The sequence below is a fragment of the Rhinatrema bivittatum genome, chromosome 4, assembly GCF_901001135.1.
Source record: "Rhinatrema bivittatum chromosome 4, aRhiBiv1.1, whole genome shotgun sequence".
Classification (NCBI taxonomy): Eukaryota; Metazoa; Chordata; class Amphibia; order Gymnophiona; family Rhinatrematidae; genus Rhinatrema; species Rhinatrema bivittatum.
This window is the reverse complement of record NC_042618.1, coordinates 194,297,174-194,311,313: the sequence shown is the minus strand read 5'-3', so window position 1 is coordinate 194,311,313 and position 14,140 is coordinate 194,297,174. Positions and strand designations below refer to the sequence as shown.

Below are 14,140 nucleotides of genomic sequence, written 5' to 3'. Positions count from 1 at the left end.
TGGTCCAGGTCCGGAACCAGGGGACCTCTACCTGGAATTGTGCATTCGCCAGCAGGGCTTTTGCTGGTCCATGTTTTAAAAAAGCACTTGCTGCCTTCCTGCAAACCCAAAATCCCCCTCCTTGCTTCCTGTACTGTGAGAGAGCCATGGCATATTACTGAACGATGACTCAACCTCACCATCAAACTTCTGAACTGTTCATATCCTTTGATCCCAATATATTGGGAAGTTGCCCATCAAATCTTGTTCAATTGAACATAAGAACATGCCATACTGGGTCAAACCAAGGGTTCATCAAGCCCAGCATCCTGTTTCCAACAGTGGCCAATCCAGGCCCTAAGAACCTGGCAAGTACCCAAAAACCAAGTCTATTCCATGTTACCGTTGCTAGTAATAGCAGTGGTTAATTTCTAAGTCAACTTAATTAATAACAGGTAATGGACTTCTCCTCCAAGAACTTATCCAGTCCTTTTTTAAACACAGCTATACTAACTGCACTAACCACATCCTCTGGCAACAAATTCCAGAGTTTAATTGTGCATTGAGTAAAAAAGAACTTTCTCCGATTAGTTTTAAATGTGCCCCATGCTAACTTCATGGAGTGCCCCCTAGTCTTTCTATTATCCGAAAGAGTAAATAACCGATTCACATCTACCCGTTCTAGACCTCTCATGATTTTAAACACCTCTATCATATCTCCCCTCAGCCGTCTCTTCTCCAAGCGGAAAAGTCCTAACCTCTTTAGTCTTTCCTCATAGGGGAGCTGTTCCATTCCCCTTATCATTTTGGTAGCCCTTCTCTGTACCTTCTCCATCGCAATTATATCTTTTTTTAGATGCAGCGACCAGAATTGTACACAGTATTCAAGGTGCGGTCTCACCATGGAGCAATACAGAGGCATTATGATTGTATAGTACATTGTATAGTACATTGATACATGCTGGCTGATTTACAGATTACAGTCTGTCTAGACTCGTAGATAGCCATGACGATTTCAGTGGTTCACCTTAGAGCCATTTCCATTGAAGACATTAACAAAGCTGCTACCATCTGTTCACACTTTCATGTCCCACTACTGTCTGGACAACATGTCCAAAGGAGACAGTAACTTTAGACAAGCAGTTCTGTGCAGCTTGTCCACCCAGTAGCCCACTCTCCATTTGGTGGGGTTCGGTTGGTTTTTTTTTTGTTTCGTTTTTTTATTTAAGTATTTGCTTCACTGCGACCCTCAGCTTGGGACTCCCCACATGTTACAGTTAATTCATGCCTGCTTATCAATGGAGAAAGCAGGTTTGTGTACCTGGAAACAGCATTCTTTGAAGACAGCAGGATGAATTAGCCATACCTAATACCTACTTGCCTTACTAGAGAGTCAACTACATCCTACAGCTTAAGCTTTGGAATAGAGTGAGAAACTCAATGACACAGTGCACTCGGGAATTTCACAGATGCTCAGTAGCATTTTACTGAGTTCTGGGTCCATGTTAACATCATTGGATAAATCACCTACTTGTTATGGCTAATTCATCCTGCTGTCTATGGAGAACCCTGTTTACAGGTAAGCAGGCTTGCTTTTTCTTCTCATAAAGAGATTTACCCTCTTCTTTATGTGCTCTTCTCCTTTACTCTCTTATGGATAAGGCTCAGTTTGGACAAAAGCTCTGTTTCAGTATTTTAATCCTTCTGTCATCTCTCTTTCAGATTGAAATTGATAATGGTGCTGAGCTTACGCCAGAGTTCCTCTATGATGAAGTGCACCCAAAGCAGCATGCTTTCAAACAGGCATTCGCAAAGCCCAAAGGGCCTGCTGGGAAACGGGGACAAAAACGGCTTATCAAAGGGCCTGGAGAAAATGGGGATGACAGCTAAATATCAATGAGGGCAACAGATGGGGAAGGGTGGCAATAGACTTTCTACCAAGAGAATAGCAAACACAACAAATCCCATTCCTGCTCAGAAAATCCAGAAGACCTGCTCAAGTTTTAACTATTCATGAAACATGTTTCTCTTTTTTTTTTTTTTTTAATTAAAGGGATTGGAGGGTGAGAGGAGAGGTTAACAGTAGGCAGAGAAATGGCAGTGAGGAGTGTGCTATTTTTTGTTTGTTTTTTATATCACTCCTTGCTCTTTTGTTGTATAATTCTTTACAATAGTGTCATTTTCTAGTTGTGAGCCTAAACTGCCTGCCCCTGTATTGCCTTCGCCACCTGATACACCTGCTTCTCACATTGGTCTTTTGAATTTGTTGTAAGCCTTATCTGCATCAAAAATTCCTTGAACAGATCCTTCTTTGAGGTTTAAATCAAAGGAGTATGGGTGGTGGAAAACTGGCTTTTGCAAGCACTCAAGTCTGTTAGTCTCATTTTCTTCATACTGATATCCTCATCTGTAAATATAGATGATAATCCATAGGAATCTGTTTCCCATGAGCCTTTGCAAATTTACTGCTGCTGGTAAATATCATGGACTCCCTTCACAAAGTCCCAACATCTATTGGATTGCAGAAGGTAAGATGGGCTGTGGCTGGCAACCCTGGACCGCGGCCCTACGTCCAATCTTGTACCATCCCTTTATCTATGCGTATTTCATTGAGATGGTAGGGATAACTGAATTCTTCTATTTTTATTTTTCCAATTATTGGGTCTGGTTTCTGTGTAGCCTTCCAGATACCTGAATCCAAGAGTCAAAACTGCTGGCCATTGCCTGCACCTGTGATACTTGTGGTGCTAATTTCAGAACTGAAAGCCCAGTTACTGCCATCCAATAAAGAATAATCACTTTGGGGAAAGAAAGAGGGGAAAGACATGGACTGCCATCTGCCAAATTGATTTGAGCTTGGTTGTTAGCAGGATTGGATTGGAATGTCCTGGATTTTAGTGATTTGTAGTCTGTACTAAATCTCACTTTTAAAAAAGTGAAAACTGATCCTTTAGGATCTTTTTTATATATTTTTTTCTCTTCTCTAAAAGTTGTAAATCGTTCAGATTTGAAAGCTAGATCTCCATCAAGTATCTAATCTTCAGTAATCAAACTATAGGCAATGAGTGACTTTTTAGTTGGCAATGGAACCCATAGCCACATATACATCTGCTTAAATCTGTAGCTCTGCTAATCCACATCATAGTTTATCACATTTCAGTTTATGTGGATTGAAATATTCTTTCCCACAGCCTCATCAATGGCAACTTTGTATATGAGAGAGCTCCTACAGTTTAGTTTAAGGCAGCATTTTAAACAGCACAGAAGACTTTGTCTCTGCTTTCCCTGGCTGACTCCCATCACTTTCCTGCCCCCACCACCACCACCACACACACACACTTGTACATTTCTGGAGACAAATCTATTTTCACTGCTCCAAAACATCTGTAGGATTTTGAATAAAATATTGCTGTGGTAATGAGCAGTCAGGAGTTTAGTTTGTAATAATGATATACAGCTAGGGAGAACAGAGGAAGATTTTTCTCTTGTCTTTGGTAAGATTTTAATCCAGTAGGGAGTATCAGTGGTGGGTTTGAATGCATTGTACTTTGTACATACTTCTGTTTTGGTCCTGATAGTTTCTCCTTTCTCTTCCTTCCAGCAAAATCGGAACCAGTGCTGTATTACTGGTACCATAAGCCTCTATTTGCAACTACCTTGGGATTTTTCCCCTATTGTAATAGATCCTCCCTCCCACTGTTCCTAATCTGGACATTAAAACAAAGATTCTGGGGCCGGTAGCCATGCACAATGGCTTCTCCTGGTACTCTGTATCATGGCCTCTAATACTGGCCACAGATATCACCCTGGTTGATATCACTATCACTATAGTTGATGACTATTCCCCCCAGAGGTGGTGAATGCTGAATTCACAGCATCCCCTGACCCAGGTGCAGAAGATCTGATCCTGGAATTGAAACAAGGACCTCTACGTGGCAGTGCTTCTACTGAGCCTCCAGGTTGACCTATGTATCTTGTATATATAAATTATCTTTTTTGGGGGTCATAGAAGTTGCTTAGATGTGCAGTGGATTACATTTGCACATAGAGCAGCAGCATTTTGCAGTAACCCACCAAGTAAGCTGCGTGTTAAATATGCTGCCAGCTTTGCGACATGCTAGTATACAGCTATAAAGAGTACATTTTATAAATATTGAGGTCCATATTTAAAAGATTTCCCTGTACGTACCCGGATCAGTCCAGACTGTTCGGTTTTGCCTCCCAGCAGATGGAGACAGAGAAAAACTTTGAGAGCACCCCATCTTAAACCGGTGTGCCACCTGCATCTCTTCAGTATTTCTCTGTCTCCAGCTGATGGAGGTAGTGCAAAACCTGTGGTTCTGAACCAGTTTTAGGTTTTACAAAACAAACAAAAAAAAAGAACAGTCTCTAGGAGCTTTTATTATATTGAACAAGTAGGACAAGAAGGAGCTCCTTTCTTTCCTCCCAAGGGATTGGCAGGTCCCGGTGGGACCATCCCCCCTAGTAGCAGGTACTGCAGGAGCAGGGCTTGGAAGCCCTCAGTGCTCCCTGTAGTTTGCGAGGCGCCGGGGGTGATACCGATGGTCTGATCCCTCCCACTTCCCTCCACCGGGATCCGGAGAAGTCTTCTGCCTGGTGTCGTGCCTTTATTTGCTCTGTTTAAAAAAAAAAAAAAAAAAAAAAAAGAGCGGTAAGGCAGGGAATGCGGCGGGGACATCGTTTGCCTCCTGTCAGTGGAAAGACGTCTGTTGTGGCCACGTTGGCAGGGGCGGGGGGGGTTCACCATGTGGGCACCTTCTGCTTGCTCTGTCCTCACGGTGGCCATGCCGAGCAATGTTCAGTGTTCTGCCTGCAGAGAGTCAGTCTTCCGGCTCTCTCGCACAGGTCTTTGTTTTCGTTGCCTCCCTGGCGGGGAGGGGTCCTCGGGAGCGGTGGCAGGAGCATCGGGGATGTCCTGTGGTGCAGGCAAATGACCCGTTTTGCAGCAGAGCGAAGGCGACCCATTCCCTGTAAGCACGAGAATGACGGCCATCTTAAAAGCATTTTCAGCTGCTCAGGAGAAGGCAGCTGAGGGAGGGGATCTCCCACCGGCCTTATCACCTGCTGCAGAGAGTCCGGGGGGACCCTTGGGGCCCTTTGTCTGACTTTTCCAATGACGACCCTGATCCGCTGGAAGGAGAATTGGAAGGCCAACTCTGTTTTACCCTTGACTTTATGCTTTTAATGCACTAAGCTTATTTGGCAAGCCAGTCTCAGCAGGGTGGTGCTTTTAAGCAGGGTCCATTTAGGGGTCCACCCAGGAGACCAGAGCCACCGGGGTCGGTTTGAGTCCGGAAGATCTGGGGCCCCTTGCTGAGGGGTGGCATGAGTGACTCTCCCTCGGAAGTTTCGGAGTTTGTGGGTCAATTAAGTCATGATTCTGCCCCGGCTCCTCATCTCGTCTGTGAGACCAATCAGGGCGAGGACCCAGAGAAGCCTTTGTCCCCTGGATGGTGATGATCCAAAAGTCATCTGCTTGTTTCAGAGGGAAGAATTGGATTCCTTGATCCTGTATGTCCTGGAGGAACTGAGTATTGCGTTTTCCCAGGCTTATCCGGGCCAAGACACGGTGGATCCAGTCATGGCTGGCTTACGTGGTCCAGCCAAGACTTTTACGTTTCATCAGATGGTTCAACAGTTAATGGTCCGGAAGTGGGATACTCCGGAGATGGGTCTAAGAGTGGGTTAGGCTAAGGACAAACTTTACCCCTTGCCTGAGGAGACCTTAGAGCTGCTGAAGATTCCTAAAGTGGATGCTTCAGTATCAACAGTCACAAAGAGGACCACTATCCCAGTAGCAGGGACGGCGGCCCTTAAGGACCTCCAAGATAGAAAATTTGAAGTCCATCTCAAGCAGATTTTTGAAATGTCGGCCCTGGGCATTCGAGCCGCAGTCTGCAGCAGTTTCATGCTTAGGGTGAGCCTACGGTGGGTGCAACAGTTACTGAATACCAAGGACCTCCCACCTCAGGAGTCGGTGCAGGCAGAGCGCTTGGAGGCGGTGGTGGCCTATGGGGCTGATGCCTTATACGACCTTCTCCGTACCTCCTCCAGAATTATGGTATTAGCGGTGTCGGCAAGGAGGCTCCTGTGGTTCCGCAATTGGTCGGCTGATGTTTCCTCTAAAGCTCAGCTTGGGGCTCTCCCTTTCAAGGGCAAACTTTTGTTTGGAGAAGACTTGGAGCAGCTGATAAAATCCTTGGGTGACAATAAGGTTCATAAGCGGCCTGAGGATAAACCTAAGGGATCCAAAGGTTTTCTTCCAATCCACTCTCACTTTCGGGGGCAGAGACGCTTCCGCCAGAGCAGGGCAGCTGGTTTGGGCCAGTGGCAAATCTCGGGGAGGTCACAGTCCTGATCTCAGTCCTTTCGAGGGCGTCAAGCAAGCAGAGATGGGACCGGTCAAGGGTCCCTTGAGGCCAAATTCTCTCAATGAGATTCAGCCAAACCATTTCTCCATTCCCCTCATTGGCAAACAACTGTCCCTCTTCTACAAGGAATGGGACAAGATCACTTCAGATCAGTGGGTTCTAAGCATCATAGAACACTGCTACACTTTAGAATTTGCTTTCCCTCTCCGAGACCTGTTTATGATATCTTCCTGCAGTTCACCGATAAAGGAGAAAATTGTTTGGCAGACCCTCCACAGGCTAGGGTGCCTAGAGGCTATCATCCCCGTTCCCCAGAAAGAGCAGGGAGCGGGGTGTTATTCCATCTTATTTTGTGATGCAGAAGAAGGTAGGCTCCTACCGCACGATTCTGGACCTGAAAAAGGTAACCGAGGCTCTTAAAGTGCCATGTTTTCAGATGGAGACCCTGCGTTCGATCATAGTGGCGGTGTGCAGTGGGGAGTTCCTGGCCTCCTTGGATCTGATGGAAGTGTATCTATGTATCAGTTTTCGCAAGGATCATCAAAGATTTCTGTGCTTCATGATCCTCGGAATTCATGTTCAGTTTTTTGCCCTCCCATTCGGTCTGGCTATGGTGCTTCGCACTTTCACCAAGGTGATCGAGGTGGTGGCAGCAGCTCTCCAGAGTGGAGGGGGTATTAGTTCACCCGTACCTGGACGATTGGCTTATTCAAGCGAAGTCGGTGGTGACAGGTCTTGCACTGTCTGAGGTCCCTCGGTTGGGTCTTCAATCAGGCCAAGAGTCATCTTCACCCTTCTCAGATCCTGGACTTTTTAGGAGCACGATTCGATACCCGGATGGGCAAGGTCTTCCTTATGGAGGAAAGAATCGACAAACTGCAGACACTAGTAGATTGCCTCTTGGAAGCCCCTGTGCCCAGAGTCTGGGATTATTTGCAGGTCCTTGACTTTATGGCGTCCATTTTGGAGTTGGTCCCGTGGGATTTTGCTAATATGAGGCCCTTATAGACAGCGTTGTTGTCCCGTTGGAATCCAAGGTCAGAGGAGTTTCAGATTACCTTACCTCTCATAGAGTCCACCAGGTCCAGTCTTGGTTGGTGGCTTGTCCGGAAACATTTGAGGCGCGGGGTGGACCTCGAGGTGCCTCAGTAGGTGATAGTGACCACAGTTGCCAGCCTCTCAGGTTGGGGAGCAATGTGCCAGTCCCAGTCAGCCCAGAGCCAATGGCCGATGGAAGAAGCTCAGTAGTCCATCAATTGCCTGGAGACCAGAGCGGTGCGGCTAGCATTACAGAGTTTTCTCCCACTCTTGCACAACTGGGCAGTACGAGTCATGTCGGACAATGCAACGGCAGTGGCCTACATCAACCGTCAAGGAGGAACCAAAAGCTAACTGGTAGCTCTTGAAGCGGAGCAGCTAATGGCCTGGGCCGAACAACATCTACCATTACTAACTGCGTCCCACATAGTAGAGACCGACAATGTGCAAGCGGATTTTCTCAGCCACCAAAGACTAGACCCCGGGAAGTGGGAGCTGTCATTAGAGGCGATATCCTTCATCTTGCGCAGATGGGGTATCCCTCATCTCGATTTGATGACGACTGGAACAAATGCCAAGGCACCCCGTTTCTTCAGTCGCAGAAGAGTACACGGAGCGGAAGGGGTCGATTCCCTAGTACTCCCATGGCCACACGATGTTCTGCTTTGTGTTTTCACCATGGCTTCTGATCGGCAAACTTCTAAGGAGGATAAAATTCACCCAGGGCAGGTAATCCTCATGGCCCCAGAGGCCCTGGTTCGCCAACCTAGTCAACCACGGAGTGGACGGACCTCTAAGGCTGAGTCATCTTCCAAACTTAGTGCATCAAAGCAGATCACTTGGTCTAGTGCCCTGGCTTTTGAAAAGAAGCACCTAAGGAAGAAGGGCTATCTGGAAGATGTTATTACCACCCTGCTTCGAGCTCGGAAGACCTCTACCTCTTTGACTTATGTTCAGGTCTGGAAGGTCTTCGAATCCTGGTACCACGAGTATGGTATCCTTCCTCAGGAGGCCTCAGTGGCACAGATTCTAGCTTTCTTACAGAAAGGCCTCGGCTAAGGGTTGTCATTTAATTCCCTTTGTGTGCAGGTTGTGGCATTGGGATGCCTGAGAGGCAAGCTTCAAGGGGCGCTACTGGCAGCACATCCGGATGTGGTAAGTTTCCTACAGGGGGCGAATGTCAAGAAGGATGCGCCTCATGCCAGAGAATTGAGACGGCTGGATGTCAGGAGGGTCCTGTTGCATTATCTAGAGGTCACTATTCCTTTTCGGGTGTCGGGTCATCTTTTGTGTTATGGAGTGGCGCTAAGAAGGGTCATAAGGCGTCAGAAGCGACCATAGCCTGTTGGTTGAAGGAGGCTATTGCTTTTGCTTACATTTGTTGCGATCGGCCTGTCCCAGATGGTCTGAAAGCTCATTTGATCCGGTCGCAGACCGCTTCCTGGGCAGAGTGTCAGTTAGTCTCACTGTAAGAAATTTGCAGAGCGGCGACCTGGAAGTCCTTGCATACTTTTGCCAGGCACTACTGGTTGAACGTCCAGGTTCCGGACATCAGCCATTTCGGGGACAGTGTCCTTCGAGTGGGACTCTCAAAGTCCCACCCCAGATAGGGAAACTTTGGTACATCCCAGCAGTCTGAACTGATCTGAGTACATACAGGAAAAGGAAAATTGGTTCTTACCTGCTAATTTTCGTTCCTGTAGTACCACGGATCAGTCCAGATGCCCGACCATTGGGGGTGACCGAAATTTTCTTGGGAGCCCACTCGATCTGTCCTTACAGTATTTTAGGTACATTACAGGCTGAAGAGGGTACAGGTTTCTCCTTTATCCTGTTCACAGTTTCACATGTACAAAGTTAGTTTGGTCATTTCTTCTTGTCCTTTGCTTGACCTATACTTGGACTGTTCGATTTTTCTGCTTTGGTAAGTTTCATACTGAAGAGATGCAGGTGGCACACTGGTTTAAGAGGGGATGCTCTCAAAAGTTTTTCTCTGTCTCCATCTGCTGGAAGGGAGGCAAAACCCAGCAGTCTGGACTGATCCGTGGTACTACAGGAACAAAAATTAACAGGTAAGAACCAATTTTCCTTTGTCCGGCTAAGTTTGAGTCTTAGCCAGACCAACTTCAAGTTAAATATTCTCCCCCTCCTCCTAGCTGACCAGATAATTTTTAGCTGAGCAAGTCATTAATTGGCTAAAACGTACCTGAATATAAAATAAAAAAAAAAGAGGCAGTATGGGGGTGTTCTTGGAACAGGGCTTAAACACAACCAGGTAGCACTCATAATATCAATACTTTCTGTCTCAATTTAGCCAGGTAAGTCTGGTCTTGGAAGAAAGCAGTCTTAAATGTTTCCAGGTGGGTGTTTAACTGGATAGCTTAGAACTTAACTGCTTAAATGCTGAATATAGTCGGTTAAATAAAAAAATAAAGAAATAAACATGCACATCAGAGGCCAGCAACTCCCACTCCCCCACCTGCCCCCCCCCCCCCCCAAATATATTTTTTAGAAATGTGTGCCCTTGTCAGCCCAAGGCCCCACCTCAAGGCCCCACCTCAAGATATTGAAATTCAAAACCTCCCTCCCACTGCCCTACTACCCATCACCCCAAACTCCCACCAGACTGGCACCCCCTTTTTTTACCCCAAGAATCTCCCAAAACTCCAAGAATGTGCCGGTAGGCAGTCCAGTCTAACCGTGCTCCCGGCTGCGTCCTATGTTCCTCTGACAGCAATGCTAGTAGCGTACTTTACTGGCTATATTCAGTATATAGCCAGTTAAGTTCAAGTAAACTTATCTAGATAATTTTAGCTGTGTATATTCAGCAGGGTGACTAAAGTTATCCGAGTAACGTTATCCGGATAACTTTAGCCAAGCAGTATTCCTGCTGAATATCTGTGACAAATCATCTAACTGATTTTAGCTGGATATCTGGTCTTCACCAGCTTTCTGAATATGGACCTCATTGGGTTTCTTTTCCTCTTTTTTAGGACTAATATGAGTAAGAACTATTTTTGTGCTCCCCAGCAGCTTTGTTCTTTCTGGCAAGGTCCATTAGGATGCCCACCTTATTGAGAGCGGTATGCTGATAGGGTCTGGCTGGGAGTTCAGTGTCCAGGCAATCATTACCAAAAACAGAGCAAATTTACTTTTTAAAAATTGTTCAAAAAGCTTCTTCCAAAGGGTGTATTGCATGATAAAACAGTTCAATAAACCCACTACTGAGCAAGTCCATAGAGATGACATTAGGTTGCTCAGCTTGATATATTGTGGTAATCGACATTATAATAATGGGAAGATAACAGCAGGGAGTTATGCCTTTATTTACACTTGAGGGGGTTGAAGATATGAAGCTGACCACACCAAAGGAAATACTTGAATGCTTTATTAGCCAATATTCAGATATAAATGGGACAGTGTTTCCTACATCTAATATATTTTTTTGTAGATGGACGTCTAACACTGACGTCGGAGAGAGAATTACAGCGTTATAAAGCACCACTTCCTGTCCTGACACTACTTGGGATTCTGTTCTCTGTTCAGAGGGTAATAGTACCAGTCTTATCCTTACATACTTAGATCCTTCAGGACAGTTGTCTCTTCCCTCTTACACATTAACTACATTTTGTCAGTAATACTTGTACCTCAAAACATTACTTATCTGTCCATTGAATGTTCACAGGCCTGTGATCAAAGCACAAAGGTCTGTAACAGTCATAGGAGTGCAAAGTATTGGCAGCTGCAAACAGTGAGACTGAGTACATACCTAGAGAGATTATAATCAGAGCAGCATAGTAATTCCTGAATGCTGCTTACAGTGTATCAGTTTTAATTATATCACATGCTGTAAACACTAGAGCATTTTGTTCTCTAGTGTTTTAAGGCAAATAGGTGTAAAACGATATATAATGATTCAAATCTAGAAAAGAATAAACTTGTTTTGCCTCTGCTACTTTTAAGCGAAATATGGTGGCACTACATAAAATAGCTGCTTGTCATCTCAGAGCTGACTGACTGCTGCTACTACTTAGCATACCAGAATGCCTTGCACCTCTTCATTATCCTATTACCCTTGAAACTTTTGACATTTAGAAATTTCAGTGTAAATATCAAAGGTTCTTTAGATGCATGGATACACAGCCTCAAGATTCTTTAGATGGATGGATACACAGCCCACAGAAATTCCATCAATGTTCTTTCATTTGCTCTGTAATTTAAGAGTGTAGGGCACTGTGATACCCAAGGAATTTCTTGACAAACTGTGCTGCTTCTATGGCAAAAGCCAACTCTGTTTTCAAGAGCCAAATGTGAGGCTCTCGTGCAGGAAATATTATACACCAGTATAAAATCAGGAATGTGCAAAAAAGCTCTTGCACCATGTCTACCAGCACAGCCAGTTGCTATAATAGTGGGGGCAGCAGAAGGGTGAATGGGGTGGGGAAAAAGGGGATGTCAGCATCAACTGAAAAAGGACCCCATTTGCCTAGGTTAGAAAAAGAGCGACTGACATCAAATGAGACTGAAGTTTAAATTGCCCATTTCTTGCACATAGAAAGCAGACCTTAGATTTCTTGACACCAGTCATTGGCTAGGGTAATCTAAAATTAATGCCTCACCAGTCTCTACTAAGCAATATTTTAAAAATACATTTAATAGTAATACCTATGAATTACTGCAATTTTTTTAACCCCTCTATGCTGCTCCACTGCATATCCCTGAAACCCTAAAGCAGCAATGTTTGGGACAGTGTCAAAAATAACTTCATGTGGATTATGTGTGTATATATATGTGATGTCATTTAAGATATAAGAATTGTGGACCAATTGAATCAAGTGAGTGTAAGGTGACTTGTTTAACATGGTTGCTTCCAGAGTTCAGGGGACTTGCAAAAAAAAACCAAAAAACTCTGCCTAAATAACTTAAAAACAAATGGCTCAGTAGCATATTTATTTGATACATGATATTGTTTCTTTGCTGTGTGTACTTTAGAAATATTGTACAGTGTTAATTTTTCCTTAAATTGAGATCATCTGTGGCTGCTTTATTGAATCTTCACTGTTTAGTATTTCTAAAGAACACAACAGAAGTTCTAAATAACCTTATTAGAAATCTTTAGTACAAGCATTATTTTTCGAATTGTTTAAGCTGTTACCCTGTAATTCCCATCTTCCTTGGAAACATAAATTGTTAGCCAGAGTATTTCAATCTTCACCTCTTCAGGACCATGATGACTGCTACACCTCAGCAGCAAGAGATTCAAAATGATAGCGCACATAGTATATGAACCACTCTGAAGAATAATTCCTTTCAAACATGTTGACTCCCAGGATTGAGGGGAATTGCAATAGATCTGCTTAAAAATGTAAAAAAAGAAAACAACTTGTCATGGGTTTTTTTCATATGATAGTATGTATATTTCTGTTTACCATATATGCTTTTTAAATACCACAGATTATACAGTTTGCTTTTAAAGCTATTTGGGATAGGTGAGTGTGAGACAGAAATTGCATGCTTTGCTGTACTGACACATTTTGTTTATCCCAGCAGACTGATGGACTCCTAGTATACACACTAGTGAGCAGTGATGTGCTGCCAGTCTATCATCAAAGAGTGGTCTATGCCAATTTCTTTCTTCTTTTTTTTTTTTTAATTCAAGGGGCTTTTACCAGCTCTGCTTCACTAGGAGAGATACTTATAAAATAATTTAGCATTGAGCTTCTGAAAGCCCCTGACAGCATATCACTTTCACTGAGTTCCTTGTTTGCTTCATTTGTACTTTCTCTTCCTTTCCCATTGTGACAATCCCAATTTCTAATTGATGCATTTTATTTAAACTCATCTTCGGAAATGCCAAGGGGCATATCCATAGATAAACCTTTCTTGTAGGCAATTGATATGAGCTAGATTACTGTGGTTATGGACAACATTTTAGAGGAATGAGTGCATATGGAATGGTTAAAAGTTGAATTTCTTACTTAACTATCTGATTGAGTACTCCTCAGTTAAAGACAGTCTCATGCTCTTTTTTTCCTCTGGGTGAGATCCCCCTGCTAAGGTCCCCCAACAATTCCAGGGTTTCCTGATTTCTACTGGGATTGATTATCCTTGTTTCCTGAAGAGCCAGGGCTGCAGCTCCTTACAAGCACCTGATGGGTTTGCACATTCCTGATGGAGGTGGGAGTGGTGATATGATTTATGAGGAAAATCAAGCTCAGAATGTCACACTGTACTGATTGCTGTATTTTCTAAAGAATAAAATATTTTTAAAACAGTTGATATCTCCTTCCTTGATTTGGTTTCTTTCACATGCCATAGACTATTTCCCTTCGTTTTTTGAAGGAATTTATTGGATTTATTATTAAATAACAGCAGCTTGTGGGACATTTTGAGATGATGATAATTCAATCAATAAGGATTGATAAATTTGACTTAAATTGTATCTAAAATTCATGTGTAAATTAATTTTTCTTACCTCATTATAAACAATCCTGAGCTTATTGAAATGAAAAGAATGGAGCAGTGAAGAGGAACAAGCTGTGTAAGGGAAAGGTAATGGTAACTAGAAGTGATTTGCAGGGATCACAGATTCTAGCATAGGCAAATTTAGTGGGTAAAGTATTAAGGCATTTTTATAGAAAAAAAAAGTCCCCTTTAGATTATAACCAACTTAATTTATCAATATACTCAGAAATTCACCAAAGATGGTATGAAAATACATAGAAGTATTG

At 43.8% G+C, this 14,140-nt stretch overlaps 1 protein-coding gene across 2 annotated transcripts in view; it reads left to right on the top strand.

Annotated features, from left to right (window-relative positions):
• The window catches only part of TWF2 (twinfilin actin binding protein 2), a 242,955-nt gene extending 229,272 nt beyond the window's left edge, over positions 1–13,683 (top strand). For both annotated transcript variants that reach the window (XM_029599479.1, XM_029599480.1), the window contains one exon: positions 1,702–13,683. In XM_029599479.1, the coding sequence (XP_029455339.1) occupies positions 1,702–1,869 (168 nt within the window). In that variant the 3' untranslated portion in view covers positions 1,870–13,683. The remainder of the gene's footprint in view (positions 1–1,701) is intronic.
• Positions 13,684–14,140: the final 457 nt, after the last annotated feature.